The sequence below is a fragment of the Dreissena polymorpha genome, chromosome 2 (genome assembly GCF_020536995.1).
Source record: "Dreissena polymorpha isolate Duluth1 chromosome 2, UMN_Dpol_1.0, whole genome shotgun sequence".
Taxonomy (NCBI): domain Eukaryota; kingdom Metazoa; phylum Mollusca; class Bivalvia; order Myida; family Dreissenidae; genus Dreissena; species Dreissena polymorpha.
In genome coordinates this window covers 107,921,725-107,934,120 of record NC_068356.1, presented here as the reverse complement: position 1 = coordinate 107,934,120, position 12,396 = coordinate 107,921,725, and the positions used below count along the sequence as shown (strand labels likewise).

At 35.1% G+C, this 12,396-nt stretch overlaps 1 protein-coding gene across 5 annotated transcripts in view; it reads left to right on the top strand.

Moving 5' to 3' along the window:
- Positions 1-12,396, top strand: part of LOC127868401 (transmembrane channel-like protein 7) — a 101,623-nt gene that overhangs the window by 79,060 nt on the left and 10,167 nt on the right. For 4 of the 5 annotated variants that reach the window (XR_008044110.1, XM_052410160.1, XM_052410161.1 and 1 more), the window contains one exon: positions 363-441. Coding sequence is in view for 4 of the 5 variants with exons in the window: in XM_052410160.1 (XP_052266120.1) it covers positions 363-441 (79 nt within the window). In the remaining variant the exon portion in view is untranslated. Of the gene's footprint in view, positions 1-362; positions 442-7,454; positions 7,499-12,396 lie in introns of all 5 variants that reach the window. The other variant, XM_052410159.1, reaches the window with a different exon arrangement.

The following is a 12,396-nucleotide window of genomic DNA, read 5'->3' as shown; positions in this document are numbered from 1 at the left end:
TTAATGTCATCATGTTCACATTTACGTCATTTCTTTCTTTTAGCCATGCTTTCAATACTATGAACTTTTGCGTCTTTCTCTTATTTTAATTTACTCTACTGACATGATTTAAAATCAAATTGTGTATTAGTAGCCCTGTTGTATTTTATTGTGAAACTATTTGTATCAAATACTGAATGTTATTACTTTAAACCGATATATGTTGGAAATGTCGAACATAAGTGAACATTCATATGAATATTTGTGGTCCATTGTATAGCACTAACAAAACAAAGATGTTTATACATTTAGTTCTTTTTTACTTGATATGGGATTGTTTAATACATGATATTGTTTTATATCAAATTATTGATGTATTTTAGCATGCTGATGTATTACTTCTGGCTAGTCGGTCAGGCTCATCACAAGATGTCCAAGGGTCTTCGAGAGCAGCTAAAAGTGGTGTGTATTGTGCTTATGTAGGGTCAACTGTATGTATTGTGCTAATGTTGGTCAGCAGTGTGTACCGGTATTGTGTTCATGTTTGGTGAACAGTGTGTATTATGCTCATGTAGGGTCAACTGTGTGTATGTAGGGTCAACAGTGTGTATTGAGCTCATGTAGGGTCAACTGTACGTATTGTGTTCATGTAGGGCCAACTGTATGTCTTATGCTAATGTAAGGTCAACTGTATGTCTTATGTTCATGTAGGGTCAAATTTGTGTATTGTGTTCATGTAGGGTCAAATTTGTGTATTGTGTTCATGTAGTATAGACTGTGTGTATTGTGTTATTGTAGGGTAAACTGTTTGTACTCTGTTAATGTGGAGTCAACAGTGTGTATTGTGTTAATGTAGGGTCAACTGTGTGTATTGTGTTAATGTAGGGTCACTGTGTGTATTGTGTTAATGCAGTGTCAACAGTGTGTATTGTGTTAATGAAGAGTCAACATTGTGTATTTCGTTTATGCAGCGTGTGTGTTTTGTGTTAATGTAGGGTCAACAGTGTGTATTGAGTTCATGTAGCGTCAACAGTGTGTATTTAGTTCATGTAGAGTCAACTGTGTGTACTGTGTTAATGTAGGGTCAACAGTGTGTATTGTGTTCATATTGGGTGAACTGTGTGCAATATGTTCATATAGGGTCAACTGTGTTTATGTGGGGTCAACAGTGTGCACTGTGTTAATGTTGGGTCAACTGAGTTTATTGTGTTTATGAAGGGTCAACAGTGTGTATTGTGTTCATGTAGGGTCAACACTGTATTGCATTCATGTAGGTTTAGCAATTTGTATTGTGTTTACGTAGGGTAAACAGTGTGTATTGTGTTTACGTAGGGTCAACTGTGTGTATTGTATTCATGCATGGCCAACTTTGTGTATTACATTTATGTAGGGTCAACAGTGTGTATTTTGTTCATGTTTGGTTAACAGTGTGTATTGTTTCCCATGTAGGGTCAACAATGTGTATTGTGTTCATTAGGGGTCAACTTTGTGTATTGTGTAAATGTAGTCATTTTTGTGCATTGTGTTCTTGTAAAGTAAACAGTGTGTGTTCTTGTAAAGTAAACAGTGTGTTTTGTGCCATGTGGGGTCAACAGTGTGTATGGTGTTCATGAAGGGCCAACATTGTGTATTGTGTTCATGTAGGGTCAACATTGTATTGTGTTCAAGTAGGTTTAACAATTCGTATTGTGTTTACGTAGGGTCAACAGTGTGTATTGTGTTTATGAAGGGTCAACTGTTTGTGAGGTGTTCATGAAGGGTCAACAATTTGTATTGTGTCATGTGGGGTCAATGGTGTATATTCTGTTCATGTACAATGTAGGATCAACATTGTGTATTGTGGTTATGTAGGATCAAAGGTGGGAGTTGTGTTCATGCTGGCTCAACTATGTGTATTGTGTTTATGTAGGGTCACTAGTGTGTATTGTGTTTGTGTCTAGTGAACAGTTTGTTTTGTGTTCATGTAGAATCAACAGTGTGTATTTTGTTCATGTAGGGTAAACTGTGTGTCTTGTGTTTATTTAGGGTCAAGTGTGTGTATTGTATTAATGTCTGGTAAACTGTTGCTAATTGTGTTCATGCATGGTCAACTGAGTGCGTTTTTTGTAATGCCCCCCTTGAAGAAGAGGGGTATATTGTTTGTCTGGATGTCAGTCGGTTTCCGATCAATAACTCGTCAACGAATTGACAAATTCGCTTGATACTTTACATGTGCATTGGCCTTGGACAGTAGATGACCCCTAATGAAATTGGGGTCACTAGGTTAAGGGTCAAGGTCACTTTCACAATAATTAGGAAAATTGTTGCAGTATATTAAATCGTCAACTAATTGACCGATTGGCTTGATACTTCACATGTTAATTGGCCTTGTACAGAAGATGACCCCTATTGAAATTGGGGTAACTAGGTCAAAGGTCAAGGTCACTATCACAATGAGTGTGAAAATCGTTTCAGATTAATAACTCATCAACAAATTGACCGATTGGCCTGATCTTCTCATTTGCATCGGCTTTGGACAGTAGATGACTCCCATTGAAATCGGGGTCACTAGGTCCAAATTCAAGGTCACTATCACAATAACTGTGAAAATCTTTTCTGATCAATAACTCGTTAATGAATTGACTGATTGGTTGATACTTTACATGTGCATTGGCCTTGTACAGTAGATGACCTCTGCAGGAATTAGGCTCAGCTGGTCAAAGGGTAAGGTCTCACTAAGTGTGAAAATCATTTCTGATCAATAACTCATCAACGAATTGACCAATTGGCTTGATAATTCACATGTGTATTGGCCTTGGACTGTAGATGACCCCTATTGGATTTGGGGTCACTAGATCGAAGGTCAAGGTCACTGTCACACTAAGAGTGAAATCGTTTCTGATCAATAACTGGTCAACTGATTCACTGATTGGCTTGATACTTCCCATGAGCATTTGTCTTGGAGCTCTTGTTCATATAGGGTCAACAGTTTTAATTGTGTTAATGTAGAGTCAACTGTGTGTGTTCTGTTGATGTAGAGTCAACTTTGCGTATTGCATTCATGTCACCTGTGTGTATTGTGTTTATTCAGTGTAAACAGTGTATATTTTGTTCATGTTGGGTTAGCAGTGTGTATTGTGTTCTATTTAGGGTCAACAATGTGTATTTTGTTCATATATTAGGTCAACAATTTGCATTGTGTTCATTTGGCGTCAACATTGTGTATTTTGTTCATGTAGGGTCAGCAGTTTGTATTGTGTTCATGTGGGGTCAACTGTGTGTATTGTGTTCATGTAGGGTCAACATTTTGTACTGTGTTGATGTGGGGTCAGCAGTGTGTATTGTGTTCATGTCGGTTCAACAGTGTGTATTGTGTTCATATGGAATCGAAGGTGTGATTCGTGTTCATGTAGGGTCAACTATTTGTATTATGTAAATGTAGGTTCAAGGGTGTGTATTGTGTCTATGTAGTGTCAAACATGTGTATTGTTTTCATTTAGGGTCAACATGGTATGTGTGTTTTGTGTTCATATGGAGTCAACAGTGTGTATTGTGTTCATGTATGATAAATGGTGTGTTTTGTGTTCATGTAGTGTCGAGGGTGTATATTTTGTCCATGAATGGGCAATGGCATGTATTGTGTTCTTGTAGGGTCAATTGTGTCTTTTGTGTTTTTATGTATGGTCAACAGTGTGTGTTTTGACCATGAAGAAGCAACCATGCGTATTGTGTTCATCTAGGGTCAAATATGTGTATTTTGTTCATGTAGGGTCAGCAGTGTGTATTGTGTTCATGTAAGGTCAAGAGTTTGTATTTTGTTCATATTGGGTCAACAGTATGTGTGGTGTTCATGTTGGATCAACAATGTGTAATCTGTACATGTAAGGTCAACAGTCTGTATTAAGTCCATTTAGGGTTAATAGTGTCTTTTGTGTTAATGTATGGTCAACTGTGTGTAATGTGTTTCTGTAGGTTCAGCACTGTGTATTGTGTACATGAAGAGTCAACAGTGTGTAATGTGTTTATGTAGGTTGAACAGTGTGTATTGTATGCATGTGGGGTAAACTGTTTGTATTGTGTTTTTGTTGAATAGAAGTTGTGATTTATGTTCATGTAAGGTCAACATTGTTTATGGTGTTAATGTAGGCCAGGGTCAATTGTGTTTGTTTTGTTCATTTAGGGTCAACAGTGTGTATTTTAATCATGTAGGGTTAACGGTGTGTTTTGTATGGTCAATTGTTTGTATTGAGTTCAAGTAGGGTCAACTGTGTGTATTGTGTCCATGTTGGGTAAACAGTTTGCAATTGTGTTCATGTTGGGGACACAGTGTCTATTGTGTTAATGTATGGTTAACAGTGTGTAATGTGTTCATAAAGGGACAACAGTGTTGATTTTTTTCATGAACGGTCAACAGTGTGTTATGCGTTTATCTAGAGGCAACAGTGTGTATTGCGTTCATGAAGGGTTAACGATATTGTGTTCATGTGGGATCAACAGTGTTTATTGTTTTCATGAAGGGTCAACAATATTGTGTTCATGTAGGGTCGACAGTGTTTATTGTGTTTATGTAGTGTCAACAATGTGTATTGATCTCATGTAGGGTCAAACTTTTGTAATGTGTTCATGTAGGGTCAATTGTGGCTATTGTTTTCATGTATGGTCAATGCTGTGTATTTTGTCCAAGAAGGGTGAATAGGTGTTGTATTGTTTTCATGAAGGGTCAACAATGTTTATTGTGTTCATGCAGGGTCAACAATTTATGTTTTGTTTATATAGGGTCAACAGTGTGTGTTGTGACCATGTTGAGTCAATGGTCTGTATTGTGTTCATGTAGGATCGAAGATGTGATTTGTGTTCATGTAGGGTCAACTTTGTGTATTGTGCTGATGTTAGATCGAAGGTGTGATTTGTGTTCAAGTAGGGTCAACTTTGTGTATTGTGCTCATGTAGGATCGAAGATGTGATTTGTGTTCAAGAATGGTTAACTTTGTGTATTGTGCTCATATATGATAAATGGTGTGTATTGTGCTCATGTAGGATCAACAGTGTGTATTGTGTTCATGTAGGATCAACAGTGTGTATTGTGTTCATGTTGGTTCAACAATATGTATTGTGTTTATGTTGGATCAACAGTGTGTATTGTGTAATGTTATTTCAATGGTCATATTGTGTTCATGTTGGGTCAAGAATGAGGATTTTGCTCTCAAAGGTGTGTATTGTCTTCATGTAGGGTCAACAGTGTGAATTGTGCTTATGTAGGATCAATGGTGTGTTCATGTTGAGTAAATGGTCTGTATTGTGTTCATATAGTGTCAACAATTTGTATTCACGTAGGTTCAACATTGTGTATTGTGCCCATGTAGGGTCAATTTTGTGTATATTTTTCATGTATGGTAAACAGTGTGTATTTTGTCCATGAAGGGTCAACAGGGTGTGTTGTGTTCATGCAGGGTCAACATGGTATATTGTGTTAATGTAGGATGGAAGATGCTAGAGCTGCAACGATTCACCAACAGCTCGATTCAATTTTGATTTCAGATAGTCCGATACTGATTGTTTCCATTCAATTTATCTTTCAACCTAGTTTTATCATATATTCACTCTTCTGCCTCTAAATAAACATTTATGTTTAAATGTGTTGCATACCTAGATATCTTGGGCATTTGTGTGTTTGTTTGATATAGTTTGGTTGGTTCAACATTGTTTTAAAAACTGTTGAAAGTGGGTTAAATTAACATTTGTAAGAAATATTTAGCAAGAAACTGCCAATTTTCTGACAAACTATGTCAATATTTCAATACATAAAAAAGAAGAGCAAATAAGGAACTCAATTTTAATATCAATAAACTTCTGACTAGAAGATTGTGTTGACTACACAATAATATAAAAAATAAATAAATTATAATAAGAACAGATAGCTTGATCGGGAGGACTACCATCCAGAAACCCAAAATACTGCCACACTTTTGATTTTAGCTTCTTTGGAGCATCTGATAATTTCAATTTGTCGCCCACAACTTTTTCATTCATTTTAACGCTTTTTCTGAAAGTAGACCATAACACGCTTATTGATTGGATGACTAAAGTAATAAGTAATCAATCGTACGCGTCGTAATTACAGGTAAAGACAAAACCAGACCTTGCCATATAAAATAGTCAGAGTACAGCGCACTTTATGTATCTATGTCTATATGTTAATGAATTGAATTGAATTTATTAGGGTTGGTATCGTAATCGAATCGACGCATTTTAAACCGGCTTTGGATGCATCGGATGGAATCGTTGCAGCTCTAGAAGATGTGATTTGTGTTATTGTATGGTCAACAGTATGCATTGTGTTCATGTGGGGTCAGCTTTGTGTATTGTGTTCATGCAGGTTAAACACTGTTCATTGTGCTCATATAGAATTAATGGTGTGTATTGTGCTCATGTAGGATCAATAGTGTGTAATGAGTTCATGTTGGGTCAACAGTGTGTATTGTGTTCATGTAGAGTCAACAGTGTGTTTTCTTTTCATGTAGTCAACATTGTGTATTGTGTTCATGTTGGGTGAAGAGTGCCTATTGCGGTCATGCAGGGTTAACAGTGTCTATTGTGTTTATGTATTGTGTTCATGTAATGTTACCAGTGTGTATATTGTTCATTATGTTATCTGCGTGTATTTTGTCCATTAAGGGTCAACACTGTGTATTTCGGTCATAAAGTTAGAGTCAAGTATGTGTATTTTGTACATGTATTTCAACCGTGTGTATTGTGTTCCTGTAAGGTCGACATGCTATATTGTGTTCATATAGGGTCAGCATTATGTATTGTTTGTCCAATTGTATTGTTTGACCATTATGTCATGTTTGATCAAAAGTGTGTATTGTTTGCTTGTTGGATATTGATAAACAGTATGGGTTGTGTTCATGCAGGGTAAATTGTTTGTTTTGTGTTCATGTATGGTCAATTGTGTGAATTGTGTTCATGAAGGATCAATTATGTGTTTTGTGTAAATGTATAGTCAACAGTTGTGTTCATGTAGTGTCAACTATATGTATTGTGTTCATGTATGGTCAATTGTGTGAAGTGTGTTCATGAAAGGACAATGATGTGTTTTGTGTATATGTATGGTCAACAGTGTGTATTGAGCTTATGTAGTGTCAACTGTTCAGTGTGAAAGTACTGTAATGGGACATGATATGTTTATAAGACCTAATAAATGTATAATATAATGTATAATAAATGTATAATGCATACTTACTTTAAAATAAATATGAATTTACAAATAATATTAAGATTATTATAGTAAATGATTTGTGTGTGCTTGGAGTACAAAGTTTCTCGTAAACTTTTTTGTATGTAAGATATATAAATATAATATGGCATTGTCATTTTAATTTTGTTATCTGTTGTGCTCAATGTGTTACTTTGATGTGACTTAAATTCTCATTAGGTAAATTCTTTTAACAGACTTATTTAAAAAGAACACGCTTTCAAACTTGTTTGTTTTATAGGCTTCTGACGATAAAAGATATTTTGTGGCTAGAATCGAAGAAGCGTAAATCATTTTGCCTGTTATTTCCATCCAATCCTCTTATCAGCATCCCATACTTTCCCCGAGGCCATCCTTAAAAAAATTGTTTGTTTGGCATAACCCGACCCAGGTAAATTTGGGTGGGTAGGTAGGTAGAGATTTTATTTTTATTTTTTTTCTGACATTGAACTCCGATATATACCAAACTGAAAGCACGGAGTGTATATTGACAGGAGATGAATCGAGTATTTGACCCTTACTGTAGTAAATTCAATCTTATGCAAAAACTATTCATCCGATTTTATTGGTTTATACGTTATCTTGTTGCTTATTAATTCCTCTTTCAAAAAAATATAACTTTTAGTATATTCCCGTTGTTATTAATGGATTTATAGCGAGTTAAACACAAGAAATACACATTTTATGTTTTACCACCGCGCGTTTTAACGTGTTGTGGCTATCGATCTTTTACGATTAGCGTACAGCGAAGCGCCGAGGTTATACATTTTGATGTACCCACTCACGTCTTTTGTTAAATTATAGTTTCATTTCTCGGCCGATTTTGACAAATTATATATCATTAGAAAGCTTACGTTACGTAGTAAACAGATATATCAATATATATTAAGTTTTTCTTCTGATTTCGACAGCCCGGCGAGTTATAACTTTAACTTTTGCAAATATCATACCGTTTTGGAGTTTTAGAATGGTTGACATGTTCGTACTTAATACCAATTTGTAGCGTTTATATTTGGAGTTCAGTTTTAAAAATTACATCTTGCTTAGGAGAATAGAATTCTGTATACGATAGAAAAAAAAATTGTTTAAAAACGAAAGTAATTAAGGAATGAAGGCGGGAAAATGTAGCGCGCGTTCATAACGCACTGAACTGATGCTACGGTCTTGGCGATTATGCTTTTGTTTAGAAACGGCCATTGAATTTCTTTTGCCATCTTATTATATTTTTTATGGAATATATTGTAGTATTTTGTTCACGAAACATATCAATAAAGCTTATTATAAATGAATCTTAATAAACTAACGATTTCAGCTCTTGTTTATAACACAGAAAGGGTGTAAAATTTATGATGAAACAGCGTATATAGCGGACCCTCTCGATATTATTCGGCTTTGCATGCATACTTGAAATAAAATGGGTGTCAAAAACATTCATCGTTTGCTGTTTATTATCAACAAGGTTATTATGTATAATTATTTGAAATGTTATTTACCTTAAATTATCAATTTATTAAAGATTATTGAAAATCACGGTCCGTGTTACGCGGGTCATTTCGTATTTTGACATCAGGGCATCATGTCCAACTATTGAAAATCAGATTTTTTTCACCGGGACGATGACGGCTTGGATTTAGACAAGCAGACAGATAGTTTATTCAGACTTAAACAACAGTACATCGTCTTCAACTCAAATTTATAAATTATTTTTAGACGAATTGTTAGGTGATTTCACATATAGCGTTGATGATTCTGAGAATGTTGCCATGTTTCTTATCCGTGTAATCTAGAGTCCATGGTTTGAGCATTTTTATCGCGGTGTTCAAAAAAAGATATCTCAATAATCTTGTTTATTGATAGATCTGTGGTTTTATTGCCCCTGTGTTCAGCACAAACCAATTATCTCGTTATGATCAGGTACTGTGCCGACCAATACTAAATAACACTATGGTGTCATACGCCACAGCAGGGACCTATACTTGTATATTGGTCCCTAACCACAGGTTGCAATGTCTGGTCAGATTACACTTTTTATGATACCTCCATGTCTTCTCGTGGTATTAGTGGTCATTTCTTGGAGTAATGTAACGCCAAATACTCAATTTTGCGTTTATAAGATATGTAGCGTATTGAAAACATTTATAGTCATCTGCCCATACAGATTGCCATAAACTAAATACTGTATAGATGTCAGCCAGCTAAATCACAATTATTATAAGTGCTTAATACCTATACATGTACATTTTAAACATTTAAAAAATCTAATACTTAACATTTAACGTATTTAGCGGGTACCGGTAAAAAAAACTCCGTCATTTCGTAGTCCTATAAAGAGTGTATGGTAGTGTACGGAACAACATAATTAAAAACAGCATTCTCATTTGACCACAACGGGGTTAAATAATCTTTCCGAAAAATACAAATAATACAGAGTTTTAATTTAGAATTCTATATATTAATAACTCTGTTAACTTATAAAGATATTTCAATATACATGCATAGACAGTTGACCGTGATTTTCAAGAATCTTTAAATCATTTTAATTAATTGATAATTTATGGTTAATAACCTTTCATATAATTTTACAGAAGTACCTTTTTGATAATAAACAACAAACGATGAATGTTTTGACACCCATTATATTTGAAGTATGCAAAGCCGAAAAATATCAAGAGGGTCCGCTATACATTTGTATACGCTGTTTCATCATAAAATTAACACCCTTTCTGTGTTATAATCAAGAGCTGAAATCGTAAATTTATTAAGCTTCATTAATACTTAGCTTTATGGATATGTCTCTAGAACAAAATATTTCAATATATTTCATAAAAAATATAATAATCATGGCAAAGGAAATTCAATGGCCGGTATCTAAACAAAAGCATAATCGCCAAGACCGTAGCATCAGTTCAGTGCGTTAGGAACGCGCGCTACATTTTCCCGCCTTCATTCCTTAATTACTTTCGTTTTTAAACAATTTTTTTTTCTATCGTATACAGAATTCTATTCTCCTAAGCAAGATGTTATTTTTAAAACTGAACTCAAAATATAAACGCTACAAATCGGTATAAAGTACGAACATGTCAACCGTAAATCTAGATTCTAAAACTCCAAAACGGTATGTTATTTGCAAAAGTTAAAGTTATAACTCGCCGGGCTGCCGAAATCAGAAGAAAAACTTAATATATATTGACATATCTGAAAACTACGTTACGTAAGCTTTCTAATGATATATAATTTGTCAAAATCGGCCTAGAAATGAAACTATAATTTAACAAAATACGTGAGTGGGTACATCAAATTTATAACCTCGGCGCTTCGATAAAAGATCGATAGTTACGACACGGTCACGTGACTTAGACACAACAAGATATTTGGCGTAACGGTCCCGTTTCTTATCCGTGTAATCTAGAATCCGTGCTGAAAGGTAATTATCAAATAAAGCTCCAATTTCATGAAAGGAAATTGGTAAAGATTTTTTCTGCGCCATTCTATAAAGAACTTAGAAAATATAATATAATCGACGAAAAATACTTTATCCGAAAACGACAGTCCGAAAAATTGTACGCATTTAGCACATGAAATAAAATGTACATATCGTTTGACTACCGAAAATGAAAACAAGTAACCTAGCAAATACGTAATTAATATACTATTTGGTTGACATATTACTTTACTATAGCATAGTTTGTGAGCAAAAAAACAACAAAGTAATTATAACATTTTACTTTCAAGCAAGAACAGAAAGCTGCAACATCTTCGACATCTAACTAATTATTTAATTATCATCCTTTAATTCAGATCGATAGTCGGTAGAAATTTGTAAAGTGATCAGCTTAAAAATAATTTATTGCGTGTTACGCTTCTTTTCCTTTTATACGACTTTTGCCATCGGCCGTTATATTGAAGGCAGACAATATCAATTGTGTATTCTATTATCTGCGCATGAATGACCTAATATTGCCCGATAGCGAACTCAATATCGATTGGCCAGATACCATATGCGCTTCAAATTGTTCATGGAAACAAAGAGAAAAATAGTTTACAAAAAACACTCCGGATTAAAATTGCGGATGTTTTCAATGAAATTTAACGAGATTTAAGAATATTCGCAAATTTTATTTTTCTTGAGTCAAATTCGCTATACTTCGCAAATGGCGAACGACAGCGCGAGCTCTGTAATAGTGAGCATTTATTCCGATAGTAACACGTGCGCAATGCTCGCGCTGTCGTTCGCCATTTGAGTCATTTGCGAAACTATTGAGAATTTGGCTCAAGAAGAATCTAAATTGCAAAAATCTAGTAAAATTTTGTTGAAAACATCCACCATTTTAATCCGGACTGGTTTTTAGCCGGATTTTTTTCGAAAAAATCTCGGCTTATAGATTGATGTTGTCGGGCGGGCGGGCGGGGGGGGCGGGCGGGCGGGCGGGCGGGCGGCGTGCTCGAAAATGTTAAAGTTCTTATTTCATGGTATAACTTTGGTATGCTTGGACCTAGAGTCTTCAAACTTGACATGAAGGTTGGCCAGGATTAACAGATGACCACTGGTCATTTCAAGGTCATTCATTTGAAGGTCAAGGTCACTGTGACCTTCAATATAAAAAATGTTAAAGTTGTTATAACTTTGGTATGCTTGGACCTAGAGTCTTGAAACTTGACATGAAGGTTGGCCATAACTAGTTAGTAACCACTGGTCATTTCAAGGTCATTCATTTGAAGGTCAAGGTCACTGTGACCTTGAATGTAAAAATGTTAAAGTTCTTATTTCATGGTATAACTTTGGTATGCTTGGACCTAGAGTCTTCAAACTTGACATGAAGGTTGGCCAGGATTAACAGATGACCACTGGTCATTTCAAGGTCATTCATTTGAAGGTCAAGGTCACTGTGACCTTCAATATAAAAAATGTTAAAGTTGTTATAACTTTGGTATGCTTGGACCTAGAGTCTTGAAACTTGACATGAAGGTTGGCCATAACTAGTTAGTAACCACTGGTCATTTCAAGGTCATTCATTTGAAGGTCAAGGTCACTGTGACCTTGAATGTAAAAATGTTAAAGTTCTTATTTCATGGTATAACTTTGGTATGCTTGGACCTAGAGTCTTCAAACTTGACATGAAGGTTGGCCAGGATTAACAGATGACCACTGGTCATTTCAAGGTCATTCATTTGAAGGTGAAGGT